The 19,188-nt window shown below is 60.7% G+C and overlaps 1 protein-coding gene across 1 annotated transcript in view; it reads left to right on the plus strand.

The window, feature by feature from the left end:
• The window catches only part of KCNN3 (potassium calcium-activated channel subfamily N member 3), a 76,581-nt gene that overhangs the window by 51,069 nt on the left and 6,324 nt on the right, over positions 1–19,188 (plus strand). Inside the window, exons 3-5 of the mRNA XM_049634923.1 lie at positions 4,148–4,289; positions 10,201–10,311; positions 18,922–19,049. Of these exons, the coding sequence (XP_049490880.1) occupies positions 4,148–4,289; positions 10,201–10,311; positions 18,922–19,049 (381 nt within the window). The remainder of the gene's footprint in view (positions 1–4,147; positions 4,290–10,200; positions 10,312–18,921; positions 19,050–19,188) is intronic.

The raw sequence follows: 19,188 nt of genomic DNA on the forward strand, positions 1-19,188 counted from the left end.
GGAGCACTCCCCCCGAGGGAGCATCTCTCCAGAGGGAGCACTCCCCCAGGGAGCACTCCTCTAGAGGGAGCATTCCTCCCAAGGGAGCATCTCTCCAGAGGGAGCACCTCTCCAGAGGGAGCATCTCTCCAGAGGGGCACTCCTCCCGAGGGAGCATCTCTCCAGAGGGAGCCCTCTGCCCTCCTGTGCTCCTTCGTGCCAGGGCGGGCCTCCACGTCTGCGGGTAACATGCGTGTGCTGCTGCTTTCCCAAACTTCAGTTGTGCACCCCACTGGCCCCCCAGGTGGAGGATGAGGACACAGCCCCTCGCCCGCCACACCCCCTCCTGCGCAGCCTTCTGCACGTCCGGCCAGCACTCCCCGGACTCTTCATAGCTGGGCCTTCAGCGGAGGATGGCGGCTCCTTTCCTGCAGATCTTTTTGTTTCTCCTGGGCAACTGCCACGTTAGTCCATTTGCCCCGCTCCTTATGTGTGTTTATCACTAAGTCAGCTCCACATTCTGGCAGCCGTCCAACTTCCCAGGACGTTCGGGCACGTTCGATTTTCCATCGATTTTAACTTCTTGGGCAGCGTCTTGGAGAGATGTCTCCCAGAGCCTCTGGCCTGCTCTAGCCGGGGCGGGTGGCCCTCCAGGCCTGGCGCTCGGCCGCGTCCAAGGACCACCCGCCACCGGCCCCCTGGGCCTCCCTCCTGGAGGGTCTCGCTTCCTCGGTCCGGGGGTTCCTCCTTTCTTCAGGTGACACGCAGCTTCCTGTGGCCTCCGGTGAGAGGTGCAGAGGAGACAGATGTTGGAGGCTCTTGCACATCTGAAAATGTCCTCCCTCCACCTTCTGACTTAACTGACACCCTGGCTGCTTCGGAAATAATTTCCCTTTGGAATTTTGAAGCCTTTATTTCATGGACTGCTGGCTCCCAGGGTTGCTGTCAGAGTCCAAAGTTACTCTGATTTCTGATCCGTCACATTTGACCTCTCCCTCCTCTCTCCCTCCCTCCCTCTCTCTCTCCCTCCCTCCCTCTCTCTCTCCCTCCCTCCCTCTCTCTCTGCCTCCTTCTCTCTCCCTCTCTCTCTCTCCCTCCCTCCCTCCCTCTCTCTTCTTCTCTCTGCCTCCCTCTCTCTCTTAACTCTGGAAGCTCCATAGCCTCTCTCCTTTCCCCTGGTTTTATCAAATTCCACAATAATGCCCCTGAATGTGAGTCTTTTCGTGTACTGTGCTGGGGACAGGGGGCCCTTGATCTAGAAACTTATGTTCTTTGATTCTGGAAAAAAATTATTTTAATTTCCTTAATGATGACTTCTCTCCTCCTTCTCTTTTTTTTCCCAGTTCTTTTTCTGAAACTATTCTTACCTGAATTGGTAGACAGACTCCATGATTTTCTCGTATTTTCATCTCTGTCTTTTCCTGCCTTTTGGGAGACCCCTCCATTGACCCCCAGCCCTTCCAGAAAGACCCCCTTGTGTGGCACTGACCCGTGTCTCCTGGGGCCAGAGTCTGGCTCCCTCACCTTGATTATAGGGTTTTCCCCACGAGCTCTTCTCCGCCACGGTCTGTACGTGGTCGAGAGTCCTGCTTCTCTGTCAACTGATTCGGTCTGTGTCTTTCATGTTCACAACTGTCCTTAGATTTCTGGGGACCCCGGTCGTCTGCCTGCGTGGAGGGTCTACGGAGGGCAACAGTGTGTGCATTTAAGTTGCAACCAGCTGTTACATGGCCCCTGTATCTGTCACCCGTTTCATAGTAGGAGAAAGGGAAAACCATAGCACACCCTGACGGTAAACTGATAACTATAATAACTGTCCTTAAAAAAAAAGACACCTTTTCCTCCCTAGCCTTTAGAGCAAAACACGGCTCTGAAAAATTCTCTGTTGCAAACACTGGCAAGACATGACTATGCAGGCTGGTGACAGGCGTAAGCCACTGTAAGATGGTGAGTGGGTTTGGAGACGGCTTGGTCCCCACACCCACCGCCCTCAGGCCCCACCCACGGCCTCCCGCCTGCTGAGCCGCGTGGGGCAGTGGGACGTCCTTGTGCCCCCCCCCCCCCCCCGGAGGGAACAGCACTCCAGTCTGGCAGGCGGTGTGTGAATGGCGTCCTCAAGACCTGCTTCCCTCTGCAGCACACACGGCCAGCTCCCATGCGACTGTATTTGTGAATGAAGAAGAAACCCACAAGAACATAAAGAGAGTGTAGAGACAAAACAGTAAGTCAGACATCAAGGTGACAAAAAGACAGCTACCTGTTGCTAATACTGAGTCCCAACCTGGACTCTAATTTCTTTCTCTCGTAACCACTCGTGTGCGGGTAGAAAGGCCCGGGTCCCGAGGCCGCCGAGCAGCCAGCAACACTAGTTGAAGCATCGGATTTGCAGAGAGGCAGGCTGTGAAGACCCAGGGGCCAGTAACGCACTCGGGAGACAGGCTACAAATCCAGTCCAGACCTGCGGTTGGCGGTGGAGGCTCTCCACTGCTCCTCCCCGGCCACCTGCACTTTCCAGCAGGTCTCGTGTCCGGGGCTTGCTGTCTTTCCTCAGGCTTGCGGGCGGCTGCTGGAACAGTCCTCCGTGGACACCAGTGTCTTGTGTCCCTTCTGTGTCCAAGAACTCGCAGCAGATGCCTTCCTGTGTCAGTTACATCTGCAGCCCAAACTTCAAGACTCTCACAAAGGTCTCCTTGCTCCCCTGCTGTCCTAGTCCCTGCCTCTGTCGTGCTGTGGATAGTTTCTCGGGGTGACGACACCTGTCCCCCCCCACCCCCGACAGTGGCCATTGCCCACACTGAGTGCCCGCGTCCTGGGACGAGCCCTGGGCTGCTGGTGCTCCTGGTCACTGGCCCCCCTGTCAGCAGATAGGGAAACGGGGTCACAGAGGTTAAGTCGCTTGCCCACAGCACAGAGCCTCTTGATGTGGAGGTGGGGCTTGAAGCCAGGTGAGCCAAGCCCAAGGCCGCCGGCTCACCTCCTCTCCACCCTGCGCCCCAACTTTGCCGTCAAGTCTCAGACCTGACCCGAGACTTCTTCAGGACGGACTGGTGACCCCAGAACAGGCCCTGAGAGCCGGGGTCTGCCTCCACGGCTCCCCCGAGAGCAGCATGCAGGAGTGGAAGGGACAGAGGGGACGCGAGGGGGAGCCTGACTGGGGGTGGGGTGGCACCTGGGGCGGGGGAATATCTTCACCTGCCCCGCCTCCCCAGGTGCACCTGCTGCGCCCCAGCCGAGCCCCGGCTTTCATAAGGGCGCTCCCTCCGCCTGAACCCCTCTCCTCCCAGCCTGCCTGGGGGCTCCGTCCTCTGACTAACCTGCCGGTGTTGGGGTCAAGGTCACTGCCCTTTCCCTCCTGTCACTCAAGCGCCCTGTCTACCCAGTTCCGCGAAAGTCCTCACCGGCCGTCCCCTGAGCCCAGAGCCCTGACGGCAGGCCGTGTCCCGCTCGCTCGTCTTTGTGTTTCCGTACTTGTCCGTACTTGTCACGGAGCCAGCACACAGGGGCTCTGGTGTCTGGGGGTGAGAGCAGGGAGGGAGAGGGTGGGGCGCCCTCGGCACCGGGCAGGGGGGTGGTGGCCGCGTCCTTCCAGCCGGTTCCTCCCCGGGCAGGGGAGCCAAGAGCCCCGTCCAGCCCAGAAGAGAGACCGTCCCTCTGCGGGGACCCCAGTGTCCCCTGGAAACAGCCCCCCGGGGCGCCCCTCCCGACAGCGGTGACGGGACGGTTCTTCAGGACCGTCAGCCTTACGGGAGATTGCTAAATGTGTTTGGTGGGTTTGACATTCTCCCCTGCTCGGGAGCCATCATTTCGGATCAGTCACGTCCACGTCCGCTCAGGCTGTCGACTTGTAAGGGAACGTCTGAATTTCATTGTCGCGTGATTTCATCCGAAGCTATTTTACCAACACTCGAAGGGCGTCTACAGTGCACTCACGGCCAACGCGGCCTCTGGGACCAAGCTGGGGCGGGGGACAGGGTCAGGGCCGGGGGGCGGGGGGCGGGGGCGGGGTCCGGGCTGGCAGAGTCGTGGCACCTGCCGTCACCAGCACCGCTGGGTCCACCTCAGCAAACACCCAGTCCGTCCCCGTCCGGGTTCGCCCGCGGCCTCTGCGTCTGGGGCTGGCAGTTCCTTCCACTAAGTGCTGTCTCCCCCCCGCCCCCGCCCCCGGCAGGTACCACGACCAGCAGGACGTGACCAGTAACTTCCTGGGTGCCATGTGGCTCATCTCCATCACCTTCCTCTCCATCGGTTACGGGGACATGGTCCCACACACGTACTGTGGGAAGGGCGTCTGTCTCCTCACCGGCATCATGGTGAGTACCTGGCCCGCCCATCGCGCTCCCCACCTGCGAACGCCGTGAGGGCGCAAGAGGGGTCCCCCGGGCAGGACGGCTGCTGGGCGCCCCCTCCCCGCACACCGCCAGGAAGGTGCTTCTCGGCTCAGTTTCCTTTTCTAACACAGTCAGAGCTCCTCGTCCCGGGCCGCCGTGGCCTCTCCACGGCCCCCCAGGTGGGCTGGGCTGGGCTGGCCTGGGTCTGGCCCCCACCCCCGTGCCCCCACCGGCACCACCCCGCGGCCACAAGCGACAGGGCCCTCGGGCCCCACAGACTCAGCGCCACGTCCGGGGGACCGTCACTGGAACTCCCAGAGCGGGGATCCGGGGCGGGCGCTGACCTGGCCACGAGAGGCCCGTGTCCTGGGTCGGTGTGCGGCCAGCTGTGGCCCAGGACCGCCGCTCAGTGACCTCTCTTCAGGAGAGGACCCCCAAGGCTCCGAGGAGAAGGCTGCAGGGAAGCCTGGGGTGGCCTCGGGGGTGTGAGCGCGCACAGGCCTGCAGTTCTAGGTGCCCGGGGCCCCCCCACAACCCCACACGGTGGGGGGGGGGGGGCTTCCCTCTTGGTGCTCCTCAGACTTCATTCATCCCCGTTTGCAGCGTAAAGGCCGCTAAATTCTCACCAGGGTGGGGGCCGCCCCACCCCCCCTGACCTGACCTTCTGGCACCCATCTCGGACACCAGGCCGCTGAGTTCGGGCCCCTCGGAGCAGAGGAGGGTCTAGGGTCAGGGGCCCCGAGCGGCCGCGCCTGCCTGGACACGCCGTGCCCCTGCAGCTCCTTCCCATGGAGGCCTGGCGGGGGCGCACATTAGCAAGTTGGCCCACGGCCCCTCCTGGGGGCGGGGGGCGGGGCGGGGGGGGGGGGCTTAGCACCTGCTGTGTGAATCCCCGGTGAGCGAGGCCTCAGAACGATCCCCTCCCGTCCCCTCCTGTCCATCGGGCGGTAGGAGTCTGTCTGGCCGAACTCCAGCTGCCATCAGAAACCAGGCGATGGCCTCCCTCCAGCACCTAGTGACACGCGGCCCGAAGGCTGAAGCCTTGGCGTCTTAGAGGCTCGGCTGGGCGGGGGTGGGGGGTTGGGGGGGGCGGGGCTCTGCGTGGCTGTGCCCCCGGAGCGCATCGTGGGCAGCTTCCCCCAGGCTCCAGGCGTGTGCTCCCCAGGACCCTGAGCCCCTGCCGGCAGCCTCCTCCTCGGGGCGGGGTCCTCGGCTCCTGGGGCGCAGGGCTGTGTCCCCGTGCAGGGAGGGGTGGTTGAAGCCGGGGCAGCAAGCGGGTGAGGGGAGCCCGTATCCCCTCCCGCATGAACAGCACAGCTCAGGCCCTTCATCTTCTCTTTTGTTCAAAACGTCTCCCTCTCCGGGTGCAGGGGCGGGGGGGGGGGGGCTGTATGGTCAAGGGCCGTGGCCCCGTTAACGTCCACCACCTCCCTCTGGGGTCAGACGAGGGAGCCTTAGTGGCCCTTTTCTAGCTGAGTCATTCTTGCTGGGGTTTCTGAGCCGCCCTCCCTCCCCTCCCCCAGCCTCCCAGCACCCCCGCCCCTCGGGTACTTCCCAAGGACAGGTAGGGCTTCCCGCCTGGTTACCATGGACACTGCGGGGCCTGGGGGGGAGGGGGGAGGATGGGTTTGTGCGCTGCGGCTGTAAATAGTCTTAATCATTGTTTTCTCTTGGCGATCCTAGAAAGGGGGTGATTATCACCCATTAAGCCAGGTGCTCCGTGGTCTGAACGACCTGCCGTGGTTGGCACGGACCCGGCGTGTTTGAGGGGCTTCAGCCACAGAAGCAGGTCTGTCAAAGTCCAGCATCTCTCCTCCAAGAACGTCACGAGCTGGTGACAGTGCAGACAGAAAGCTGTCGGTACTTAGCCACCAGAACTGGCAATGGCAACACCCGGGAGGCGGTGCTTTGGAAGCCTCTCGGCTGCGGGGTGTGGGGTGTCGGGGGAGCCCGGGGCCCAGACCACCCCGCGGGAGCCCCATTTCGGTGCAGCCGAGCCACACGCGCCCCGTGGGCCCTTCCTGAGTTTGGGACACGGAGACAAAGCTGTGGGATGTCTGCTGGGGACGCTGAGTCTCCCCCAGGGCCTCAGGAGAGATGCTCTCTGAACCTGGGGCGGGGCTCAGCGGCGCATCTGCCTCCCGTCAGTTTGAGAAGACGAGCCTCGCCCTGAGACACCTTGCTTCCAAACCAACTGCTGTGGTTTTAGTTGTCGGGCGGAGTCTGCTGTAGAGACGGCGTAAACCCTCCGGGCTGGACTCCCCCATTCGTCACCGTCACCGTAACTTACGCCTCGTTTTAGTTTATGCTTCGTTAGTTAAGGACGCTTCATCCTTTCCCCCTCGGACGCTTGTTTTTCCAGATTCTGAGGTTTTGCAGCTGGCAAGTGTTTCTTGGAATCAAGGAGAGGGAGGACCGGTGAGGAGGACTCTGGTCTCCGGAGGGGGGACCGGTGCGGAGGACTCCGGTCTCCGGAGGGAGGACCGGTGCGGAGGACTCCGGTCTCCGGAGGGGGGACCGGTGAGGAGGACTCCGGTCTCCGGAGGGGGGACGGTGAGGAGGACTCCGGTCTCCGGAGGGGGGACCGGTGAGGAGGACTCTGGTCTCCGGAGGGGGGACCGGTGAGGAGGACACTGGTCTCTGGGCCCAGATGTAGGGATGAGCTGGCAGTTTCACCCTCGTGGGCGGCTCCTGTGGGTCTGCTCACCGCACACCGTCCAGGTGGACCCTGCCCTCCCGCCCCTCCCTCGGGGGTAGGAGCTGGCCCAGGGAGACCCAGGAGCCCAGCCGGTGTCACCTGTGACTCTGCACCTGGCACGTCTGAAGGCGAGGTCTCAGTCATGGGTTTGCTCCCCAGGGTGACCCTGTGGAGGTCACGCCAGCAGCCACTTCGTCCTCTCCATCCCACGCCACCCTGCTCCTCCATCTCCCCACGCGGCCCCGCCCCCAGGCACCTGACCTGGAGAAGGGCTCACTGCCCCGGCGGGAACATAGGTGATCACTAGACAGCTTACTGGCAGACACGGCGTCAGGAGGGGCTCCCGTCACCAGAGAGCCAACCGACCGTTACCTCCTGACTCCAGCCTCACCTCCCTGTCCCTCCTGCTCCTCACGCACCCGCGTCGTCGTCGTCTCTCCCTCTTCTTTCCTCTTCCCTGTCCCTTCCCTCCTTCCGCTCCCCCCCTCCGCCCCCACCCCCGCCCCCTGCCCCCCGCCAGCTGCTTCAGGATGCAGCTCCAGTGTTCCCTGTCTGGTCTCTGCTCCAGCAACCTCTCTCTCTGCACCCCTCTCCTCCCCTCCCCTCCCTTCCCTCTCTGCTCCCCCTCCGCCCCCTCCTCCTCCCTCTTCCCCTCCTCCTCTCTGTCTCTCCATCTCTCTCTCACACACACTGCGCAGAGGACCAGCAGTCTGCATTTCGGATCTCAGCCCTCCACTCTCCAGAGGTTGCTGATGTCTGACCCCATCTTCACAGGTTGTCTTTTCATGGAAATGATCAAGTGAGGCTTCATGATTAGCGACTTCCTTGATTACATCCAGATGATGGGTTTTCCAAAAGAAAAAATAAAGTTGAGAGTATTCTCTGCTTATGTACTCAGGTTAGAATTAGAGGTTAAGAACCTAGCATCCTCCAGAGAAATATCCACAAGGAAGTCTTGGCATCTTTAAGTGAAAAGAAATTGAAAATGTAATCCAATCCACCTTACTGTCTCCATGCAGAAATTTATCTTAGTTGAATAAAATAGATGGTTCCTGGGGCGCCTGGGTGGCTCAATCGGTTAAGCGGCCGACTTCGGCTCAGGTCATGATCTCACGGTCCGTGAGTTCAAGCCCCGCATCGGGCTCTGTGCTGACAGCTCGGAGCCCGGAGCCTGTTTCAGATTCTGTGTCTCCCTCTCTCTGACCCTCCCCTGTTCATGCTCTGTCTCTCTCTGTCTCAAAAATAATTAAACGTTAAAAAAAAATTAAAAAAAAAAATAGATGGTTCCTTAGTTAAAACACTCTAACTTCTAACTAGAAGCCCCTGCATTTAACCAGCTAGGCTGTGGGCCATGGCGAGAGCTGGGGCCCTCTTTTCGGACCCTGTAAATCCAGGACGGTGCTTGAGTGATTGTTTTAATGAAATCCCCAAAGCGACATGATGAGTGGGGGACCCCCTCCTCAGGCATCTTCTGCCCCCAGCTCTCAGGGGCAATTTAAGCAGAGCTGACCCCGGGAGGTGAGGGAGAACGGAGCCTAGGGAGAGTCCTCTCCATCTAATGTCCATTTTTAACGCTGTGATAAGTCCCTGTGTTTGGACTGTCAGCCCAGAGTACGTTTGGAACCCCGTATAAAGGAGCAGGATTATATGCGGTCTGGTTGAAGGGAGTGGAGCACAGCTTCCCCCCAGGACAGCTTCTTTCAAGCTATTTTTTGCTTTTGGAGGCTTGGTTAAATCAATTACAGCATTAGACCAGGCTACCCAAGTGCCCATACACATCCTTTGAAAAGTGGGCACGGTCTTCTGCAAGTCACAGATGCCAAGAACACACAGCCATCCCTGAACAAAAGGAAAACGAGGTCAGAAAGGAGGGTTCACAGACCCAGGCCTTTCCAGTTGGTCGTGCTCAAAATGGTGGTTCCAAATGTACCGAGAAACATGAGACCATCCGATGGGGACACTGAAAAGCCAGGGAACGCACTGGTCCTTCAGCCAAAGCCTCGCACAGGCCTCGCTGCCCACGGAGGGGAGGGGCCTCGCCACGGACACCCCTCCCAGCTGCAGTACTGGGTACGTGCCTTCTAAAGCGCTCATTTCTATTTCTAACTCATCCCGTTAGTCTGATGAGCCGAAAACATCAAGGATGGAGCCTTTCAGTCCTGCCACCTCTAAGTGCTAAACCGGGCTTGTGGCAAACAGTGTGGCATCTAGAGGGCCAGACTGCTCCTCTCTTCCCATGAGGCCATTGTGCGGGATAGAGCAGGGGCTAGGGCTGGGGCAGGGCAGGGGCAGGGGCAGGGGCAAGGCTGAGGTAGGGCATGAGCAGGGCAGGGCTGGAGCAGGGCAGGGCAGAAGGATGAGCAGAGGATAAACCTCCCTGTCCCCGAGCTGGCAGGTGGGTTGGGACAGACACTGCACAGGACTCAGATTCACCAGGAGGACAAGGGAGGGCACCAGGGTGTGCTCATTCCCCAGACTGTCACTTACGCGGCCGAGGGCTCGAGGAGGGGGCTCTGGGACCCCCCCGTCCGCCCCGCAGAGTGAGAACATTGCTCCGGGAAGGACTGAGGGCGTCTGGGGGTTCCCTTAAGCCCTGGTCGGAGCAGGAGTGTTGCTCTGTCTCCACAGCATGGGCCCGAGGAGCCTCTGGTGGGAGGGAGACAGGGCCAGTCCCGGGGCCGCGTCGCAGCCGGGGCCTCTGGGCAGAAGGACCCCAGTGCGGGCCGAGCACAGCCGTGGGGTGCCGCCTGGGGCTGCGCTGTCTCTTTGTTGGATGGTTCCAGGGAAAGTCTCCAGGGCAGTGAAGCTGGTCCCCCTCTGGTGTAGGCGTGGTCTTCTCCCCTGGCCCCGGTCTGGGGCTGGCGCTGGGCGTGCGCAAGCAAGCCGGAGAGCGGGGCTGGTGTCCGCAAAGCCTTGCCGATGACCGGGGACTGTCCCTGGAGCCTCGGCCCCGCCCTGCTCCGTTAGGAACTGGCTGGTTGTGGGAAGATTCGGGCACCCGGAGGTGAGCCCTTCGGCCAAGCCAGGAGGCTGGCGGGCCCCTCCCGAGGGTGGCGGTCGGGGCCCCGGAAGGCTCCAGGTGCCCGTCCGCTCCCAGGACCCCCGCGGTGGGCGCGAAGGGGGGTCCCTCCCGTCTCCTGCCTGCACTTGCCTTGTGCTCACGTGCCCTCCCCCGCCCCTTGCTGTCCCCCACAGGGTGCGGGCTGCACTGCCCTCGTGGTGGCCGTGGTGGCCCGGAAGTTGGAGCTCACCAAGGCGGAGAAGCACGTGCACAACTTCATGATGGACACTCAGCTCACCAAACGGGTAAAACAGTGCCGTCCGCGACTCGGGGGGACTCTGACCCGCGTGGCAGCGAGCCGCAGGCAAACGGTCCTGCGATGTAGGTCGGGGCACACTCTCCACAGGGGGTCGGGGGAGCCCAGAGCCCGGCCCGCGGCCTCCACACAGGGGCTCCCGTCTCCCAGCGGGTCACGGTGCGCGGTGCAGGCACGGTTGACTCTGCGGCACCCGGTGGTGTCGCCCGCGCCCTCTCCCGGCGGCGCCGAACTAACCGCTCAGCACGAGGCAGCGTTTTCGTTCAGGCTCAGATGTTTTCACAGTAGGAAGGGCACTTGGGTCTTAAAAATGATACTGGAAATGTATCTAAATCCACTTCTAAATCCACAAAATCATTAAAGACGATCATCACAGCAGAGCCCACGTTTCTAAGTGTCATCATCCAGCCCCCTTCTGGGGTTTCTGGGCAATCTCCTCACTGGCGGTTAAGGAGGAGGAAAACTGGAGGCGGGAATGGGGAGAGGGGTCGGCCGCAGAAGGCCCGCCAGAGCGTCAGGCAAGGGGAGGGCCCCGTGGGAGGGACAAGATGGGTCCTTCCCGGACAACCGCCACACAAGCAAGGTGGGAGCCGTTTCCTAACGACAGCTTTTATGGAGAACTCTCTAGAACTCTCTAGAGCTGCAGGCAAGACACAGGTCAGCAAGAGGATGTCTTGTGAGGCTGTCCTGTCCCTGAGCCGAGAGGGCATCAGAGCCTGCGCTGGGGACCTGGCCGCTGTGGCAGGCCTTCCCCAGGACCCTGTGATGACAGCCGCAGCAGTGAAAGTGTGAGGGACCCAGCCGGCCACTGGACGGCCAGTGCTGGGGGGGCCGCGGGAGCACACGAGGGTGCTGAGGCGTCTGCATGCTCAGCAGAACTATTGGTGGGGTTTGACTGTTTGGTCTTTGATTACATGTATCGGATTCTTCAAAGAGCCTCCACAGATGTGGAAAGGAACGGGTCCGGGCAAATAGTCTAGCGTTGACATGCGGATGGTTGAACGTGGCACAGCGTGGCCAGACTGTCCACTGCACAAGAGAAAACACGGTTTACCTTCAAGACGGCAGCGCTGAGGGCTGTTCCCGGCGGGTTTCTGAGTGGGTTTCCCAGATGCCAGCCCCAGCACGTGCACACAAGGCCCGGCTGGGTGCTGACTGAGCAGGTCACCTAAGCCACTGGAGCACCTGGCCACAGGCGCCCTGGCGGCTCCCCTACGAACGATCCGGTGCGCGAGAGAGGGTCAGGACAGCCGGCCTCGAACCCTTCTCAGGAGCTGCTTCCTTACCGTCTCGTCTCCTCTGGTCTGCTCCGTGCTCCTTGTCTCAGGCTACTCAGAGGGCCAGCACCTTCATACGGCGGGAAAATAAACGACCGTCCTGCGGTCTGAGTGTGCGAGCGCAGACTGTGGTGGCCAGCTTCCTCCCTTCCGAGACGCTCCGTAAATCCTCCTCGAGGCCACTTACTTTTTGAAGAGTAGGGCTGAAAACCAAATCAACAAGTATTTGTGGCTCGCTTCTCTGAGAACACTTAAGTCCGTTGAAATGTCCCTTGAATGTCTAATCTCTTCCCAGAGAAGCAAACACAGCGAAGGGGCCCCTCTTTCAGAGCGAGGATTTTCAAAGCTGGAGGCACCAGGCCTTCTGGAGGCTCTTCTCCAAACCTTGCTTGGCAGGAAGGTGCCGGTGTGCTTGGCCAGCCCTGGCCTCTGCTCACCTTGACCCACTTTCGGAGAGCCCAGCTCCCCTCCTCTGACACCTGCCCGAGCCTCAGAGCAAGACGCAGAGGTGGGAGGAGCCAATGGCAGCACGGGGTAGGAACCCAGTTTCTGGTTTGCCTGAATCCATGGCTGTTCAGTCATTTGTATAACTTGTCAACTCTGGTGGCAATGTCTTCCTGCATTTAGTGCAGTCAGACCTTCTCGGGGCGCCTGGGTGGCTCAGTCAGTTAAGTGTCCGACTTCGGCTCAGGTCATGATTTCGTGGTTTGTGGGTTCGGGCCCCGCATCAGGCTCTGTGTTGACGGCTCAGAGCCTGGAGCCTGCTTCGGATTCTGTGTCTTCCTTCTCTCTGCCCCTCCCCTGCTCGCACTCTGTCTCTCTCTCTCTCAAAAATAAATATTTTAAAAAGTCAAAGGGAAACAAAAGCAAAAATGAACTCCTGGGACCTTATCAAAATAAAAAGCTTCTGCACAGCGAAGGAAACAATCAGCAAAACTAAAAGGCAACTGACAGAATGGGAGAAGATATCTGCAAACGACATATCAGATAAAGGGTTAGAATCCAAAATCTATAAAGAACTTATCAAACTCAACACCTGAAAAACAAATAATCCAGTGAAGAAATGGGCAAAAGACATGAATGGACTTCTCCAAAGAAGACATCCAGACGGCCAACCGACACATGAAAAAATGCTCAACGTCACTCATCATCAGGGAAACACAAATCAAAACCACAGTGAGATACCACCTCACCCCTGTCAGAATGGCTCACATGAACAACTCGGGCAACAACAGATGTTGCCGAGGATGTGGAGAGAGAGGATGTCTTTTGCGTTGTTGGTGGGAATGCAAGCTGGTGCAGCCACCCTGGAAAACAGCATGGAGGTTCCTCAAAAAACTAAAGATAGAACTACCCCACCACCCAGCAATTGCACTGCCAGGCATTTCTCCACGGGATACAGGTGGGCTGTTTCGAAGGGACACGTGCACCCCCACATTTACAGCAGCACTGTCGACAACAGCCAAAGGATGGAAAGAGCCCAAATGTCCATCGATGGATGAGTGGATAAAGAAGATGTGGTCTATATACACAATGGAGTATTACTCGGCAATCAAAAAGAATGAAATCTTGCCGTTTGCAGCTACGTGGATGGAACTGGAGGCTATTATTAGTGAAATGAGCTAAGTGAAATTAGAGAAAGACAAAAATCATAGGACTTCACTCATAGGAGGACTTTAAGAGCCAAAACAGAGGAACATAAGGGAAGGGAAACAAATATAAAAACAGGGAGGGGGACAAAACAGAAGAGACTCTTTTTTTTTTTTTTTTAAATTTTTTTTTTTCAACGTTTTTTATTTATTTTTGGGACAGAGAGAGACAGAGCATGAACGGGGGAGGGGCAGAGAGAGAGGGAGACACAGAATCGGAAACAGGCTCCAGGCTCCGAGCCATCAGCCCAGAGCCTGACGCGGGGCTCGAACTCACGGACCGCGAGATCGTGACCTGGCTGAAGCCAGACGCTTAACCGACTGCGTCACCCAGGCGCCCCTAGAAGAGACTCTTAAATACGGAGAACAAACTGAGGGTTACGGGAGGGCTTGGGGAAGAGGGGATGGGCTAAATGGGGGAGGGGCACTAAGGAATCTACTCCTGAAATCACCGTTGCACCATATGCTAACTAACTTGGATGTAAATTAAAAACAAAAAAATCAGACCTGCCCACAGCGACCTTGCTGCAGGAGCCCTCGGCTGCCAGACAATATACGTGTGATGCACACAGAGACACGCAAAAGATACCAGATGGCCAGCTTTCCTCCTACTCAGTGCTACGAGTCCCCGTCTCTCTGTTCCGTGCGACTGAACATACCTGTCATCAGTCACCCGTGGGCCACCACCCTCCGTGCTCCGGGGACACCACAGTGGGTAACAGGCGGTCCCCGCCCACCCTCAAAGAGCACCTCTGCTCATTGGGCACATTCCCCGGGGACACACGGCTTGAGGAGCACCGTGGGCAGGAGGCGTCCTGTCTGCACGTCGGACTGTCCACGTCGGACCACGGCGTGTGCCACTGGCTGAGGACTGTGTCTCCTTGCCCTTGCTGTGACAGATACTTTGTCTAAATACATTTCCCCACGAAGTCGACGAGTAAGATCAAAACCAAGCCCGTATCTTTCCTGGGCTAGTTCCTTCTCCTGACCACCCTGGTCTCCAGGCCTGGAAACTTAGCAGTGTCTCTGCCTCTCTGCCCTGGACCCCACAGGGCTTCCCGAGCCTGGATTCCATCTGGCCACGGCTGTCCCCGCACACTGGCCCCCGGGCACCCCACGCACCACGCTCAGAACCGGCACAGGTCCTTGCTGCCCTCCCTGCTTCGTGAACCTTCTGGCCCCGGGCTTCCTGCGCTGTGTGGGTCCCCTTAGGCTCCAAGACTCAGCTCTGAACATATCACCCCCACCCCCGCTCAAAACCCTGAGTAACCCCGGTATCTACTGATCGGTGCTAAAGAAAACTCTTTGTTCATTATGAGCATATGTAAAAGTTTTATCACAATCCTGCTGGAAAAACCTTTTTCTTCCAGCAGGTTAATTCAAAAGTTTACTCATAACAGGTCTTAATCTCTTAAAACCTTACCAAGTAATCAATTGACCAGTTATGAGAATACTAACCCTCCCCAGAAAGGGCCTGTGGATTACCTGCAGCTCGCAGGGCCTTAACTAGGGCTGCGGGCCATAACCCGTGGGCTTCTCAGAGCAGTCAGTTACCGGCCACTTGGCACGGCGGTTAGGGCCCAGGCCTGCGGGAGAGAAAGCCCGTGTGACTGCACCCAGGCCGAGTGCCACGCTGAAGTCTCTGTGGAATTAAGCACCATCCACCACCCTGGCACTCGGACCAAGGAGCTTCAGACTAACTTGGAACCACAGGACCACCCGCCCCCCGCTCCTGCCAGCCGAGGGGCCGAGCCGAGCCGCCTTCCCAGCACTGAGGCTGGCCCCTGGGTGCGGACCGTGAAGCCTGGCAAGGACTCGGGGCAGGACTGGGCGGGTGGACAGAGGAAAGGAAGCCGGCGGGGAGGCTGTGGGGGTGAGGGCGAGGGAGGGGAGGGGGTTGGCAGGTGGGGAGGGCGAGACCCTCTCCTCCAGTGCTGACAGAGGCCTTCGACAAGTGCCTGAAGACGGGGCCGACCCGTGATGTCCTCTGTTCATCTAAATCCAACCTGGGCAGCTCCTCGAACGCATCTGCCAGGCCTGCCCTGTTTCCTCTCCCGTCCCCTCTCCAGCCTCAGGTGGACCACCCTCCCCACCGGGGACCATTCCGGCAGCTAATGGGCTGGCGATTCCTTCCCTGGAGGGTCACTGGGGGCTCCCCGAGGCTGCTGGAGGCACGGGGGCCAGGAAAGGTGCCTGTCCGAGGCTGTCCCCTTGTCCTCCTGCAGCTGACAACCCTCTGAGGGGCTGAGCGGCAGGCAGCCCGGGCATTGGTGGGGGGTGGGGGGTGCGGGGAGCAAGCCCCTGGCCCGGGTGATGCAGCCAAGAGCTCAGGGAACAGACACGTGTGTTTGGTGACGTTTCCTTGGGTTGGGGGTGGAGGTGGGGGCGGGGAGGGAGCTCACATTCAGTGGGTGGACAGTGGGTGGGCAGAGGCAGAGCCACTGTGCGTTGAAGGGCCCTGTGGCCCGGTGGCTTCCCGTGTGCTGGACACAGACCCGCAGCACCGCCGTCACCCTCTGAGCGCTGCCCCGTGCTGCCTCCCGCCCTCACTACCTGACAGGACAAGCCGCGCGCTGTCTCGGCACGATCGTGTGCCCCTCGAGGGCAGGACCCCGGTGTCCTCGCCGCCAGGACAGGCGCTCATCGCATGTTGTGTGAAGGACACTCGGCAGCACGGCCAAAGAGCACACGGTAACTCCAGGCACCGGCGAGGCTTTCCTGAGGGTGAAGGAAACCGTGTAAACACGAGGTGCTTAGCACAGAGCCTGGCACACAGTGAGCTGCGTAAACGTCAGCTGTGCTACTCTCTGCGAGACCTTCCTGGCCCAGGGCCCGGTGGCCTCAGAGCCGCCCCTGAAGCTCGTAGGTCACCGAGTCCGTCCTCTGGGGTAGACCGCGTGTGGCCTCCCAGCCAGCTTGTGTGTTCGTCCGTTTGGAGCCAGCCTGCCGCGTGCGGGCAGCCTCCGCTACCCAGCCCTGGGCCCCTGATGGCGGCCGACCTTGCCCGGTCCTCCTCGGGTCCCTGACCCTTCCCGCCCCCCCCCCCAGCCCCAGCCCCAGGCGACCTTCCGGCCCTCCTGGCGGCCCTGCCCGCCAGGAGAGCTCAGAGGGTCCCCGGCCCCCCCTTCCCAGCAGTGCAGCGGACCCCAGGAGGGGCACACGACCTCGACCGCTCACACCCCGGTGGCGTCGGCAGTGCTCAACCGGGTGACCGGGGGGGCCCTGGTCGAGTAGCATTGACCGTCAGCCTGGGAGGGCGCGGTGCGGCTAAGAGCCCGGTTCTCCTTTCGCAGATATCGAGGCGCTTAGCTTTGTGCCAGGTTTTTTGCTGGCAGTTAATTTCAGAGCCGGCACCAAGGCTTACATTTCACGTCCCCTTCCCGAGTGCACCGGGGGCCCCTGCTCACACGGCGTGACCGCGTGCTCGGCTGCCCGGGCGGTGCTGTGCTTGTCAGGCCGAGACCTGGGCTGAAGTGAGGCGCGGGCCTGACCCCCTGCTCTGTTATGTGGCTTAAGCGAGGGCCCCGAGGAGTAGAAACAATACAATAAAGGTGCGAAGGCTTTTCCAATCCCGTGATCCTGGAAAACGGGAACTAGGGTTGTCTGTGTGGAGACGAGGTCTGGTCCGGTCTTTTCCTCAGACCACGTGAAACCTCACGTCCTGCTCGGGCCTGGCTGTGCTGCCAGCCGGCCGTGTGACTCCAGCCCTCACGCCCTGTGTCCCACGCCGCGTCCTGGGGTCTGGGCGAGCTGACGGTAACTATCATCTGTGCGTGTAGAGTCTGGCGACACTTCAATCCGGGACGACTCAGTTTACCACCCATGACTCCGTGGTGTTGGGCTGTGTCTCTTCCTTCGTCTGTCGCACGGGGGTCGCACTAGCCCCCGCCGATGACTTGGAGCGCGAGGCGCTCGGACCTGGGCCCGACACCCCGTCCACACCACCATAGCCGCCTCCTTGGGGCCTCACAACAGCCTCAGCGTAAGGACTGATGTTTCCCACCTGCGAGGTGATTAAGCATCTTCTCCTAAACGGCCCGGAACTTCGGGAACGAGGATGAGCCCGCAGCCTTTCCGGTCTCACCCGTCCGCTCCACTCCAACGCCGACACACGTGTCGAGGGCCCGCGGCGGTGTTCCGGGGCTCGGCCGGCCCCCCACGGGGGACAGGGTGCAGCCTGGCTCGGCCGATCGTCCTAAGCGCAGGGCGAGGGTTTTTCTCCTGTTTGGCCGTGGGGCCTCCCTCGGAGGCTAAGCGCCCGGGCAGACCGGAGGGTGCACGTGTCTGATGGGCCTCCCCCCGCGCAAGTCGCGGGGGTGCGCCCTCTGCCTTGTCCGGGGGGCCCCGGCCCCCCCCCCCCCCCCGCCCACCTGGGCGCCCGCCGGTGTGAGCTCCTGCTCACCAACACCTGCTTCCTCTCGGGGAAGGAAGGTGCCAGAAGCAGACAATTAAGCCACTTAAAACCATTTTCCCAGTGGATTTTTACCGAGCAAAAAAGCAGTGTTTATGTCACTTAGACATTTCTGAGAAGACTTAGCTGTTCTTTTAAAAACATCCCTTCAGCACCAATGAAAAATATGCTCCAGCCTCGGTCATAAATTTTCCCAACAGACGCACACAGAAGTTCTCAGCCTGCAGAACAGTGCCTCCCGGGCCCTCGCACACGCCTCGGCGTCTTGACAGCATCCCGTCCGGGACGGCCGTCCAAAGAAGCGGGCCCGGGCGCCCCGCTTCCCCCAGAGTCCCTCTGGCCGGGGGCTCCATGTGCACCGGGCCGGCTCCCGCGGCTCCCGGAAACGGGGGCGGCCCCTCCAGACTCCGCTTGGCTCGCGCTCCGTGCGGGAGTGTCCCTTGCTCGCCACTAATTGCTGAAGACGTCTGTGTTCGGATTAAAACCTCGTCCCCTGCCCTCTGGATGTCACTGACGCGTCCCTGCTCAGTCGGGAGCCGGGCAGATCGGCGCTTTCCACGTCGACAGCCGACGGCGTGGAGCGCCGAGCGCCGCGAAGGAGCCAGCCTTGGCCGAGACGCGGTGCGGGCCTCACGCCCGAACGTCTTCGCCGATTTTCAGACGCCGCCTTGAGATCGTTTCAGCCTCACGCCGGCTGCGCTTACGTGCAGAACCGCCGTCTAAACGCCTTTGGCCGTTTGGGAAAGAACGCGGTGGACTTTGCCGGGGCCCCTGGTTCCGTTTGTGGGAAAGACGTTGCCTCTCCTCCGAGGGCCTTTCAGAATCGCCCGCCGTTAAGAAACCCGCTTGCTCTCGGAATCCCAGAGAGGTGCCGGGTGCCCCAGACGGAGGTCCCAGGCAGAGCCGGGAGCGGTGGCCCGCGTGTCTCTGCCCACGGGGGCCCCCGGGGCCGCCCGGCCCGGGGGGGGGTGGGGCGGGCGGGGGGGGCTGCAGCCTGACTAAACGTAGCACCGGGGGCAGCGGTCGAGAGGCGGCCTGAAGTAATCGAGAGACAAGAAACGCCCTCGACCGCAGGCTCGTCCGCTGTGTCCGAGGCAGGAGTGGCAGGAGGTGAACCGGCACCCTCTCCGTCAGGGTGCGCGAGTCGCTGAAGGCGAGGGGTCTTTGCAGAGCCGGGTCCCCAGAGGCGGCCAGAGTAGCAAACAGACGACGTGAACCTCGGAAGACTAACCCGACCGCCTGCTTTGTCGGTTTTTCCTCAGATCAAGAACGCCGCGGCCAACGTCCTTCGGGAGACGTGGCTGATCTACAAGCACACGAAGCTGCTGAAGAAGATCGACCACGCCAAGGTCCGGAAGCACCAGAGAAAGTTCCTGCAAGCGATCCACCAGTGAGTGTGTGCCGGGACCCCCTGACCGGGAAGCACGGGGCAGACCCGCGCGGTCCCCGCTCCGCACGCCCGGGGGGCGCCTGTCACGCCCGCAGCCCCCAAGCACCAGGCGGGGCGCTGCGGAAGGGGAAGGAGGGGG

Source organism: Panthera uncia, chromosome F1 (assembly GCF_023721935.1).
Source record: "Panthera uncia isolate 11264 chromosome F1, Puncia_PCG_1.0, whole genome shotgun sequence".
Lineage (NCBI taxonomy): Eukaryota > Metazoa > Chordata > Mammalia > Carnivora > Felidae > Panthera > Panthera uncia.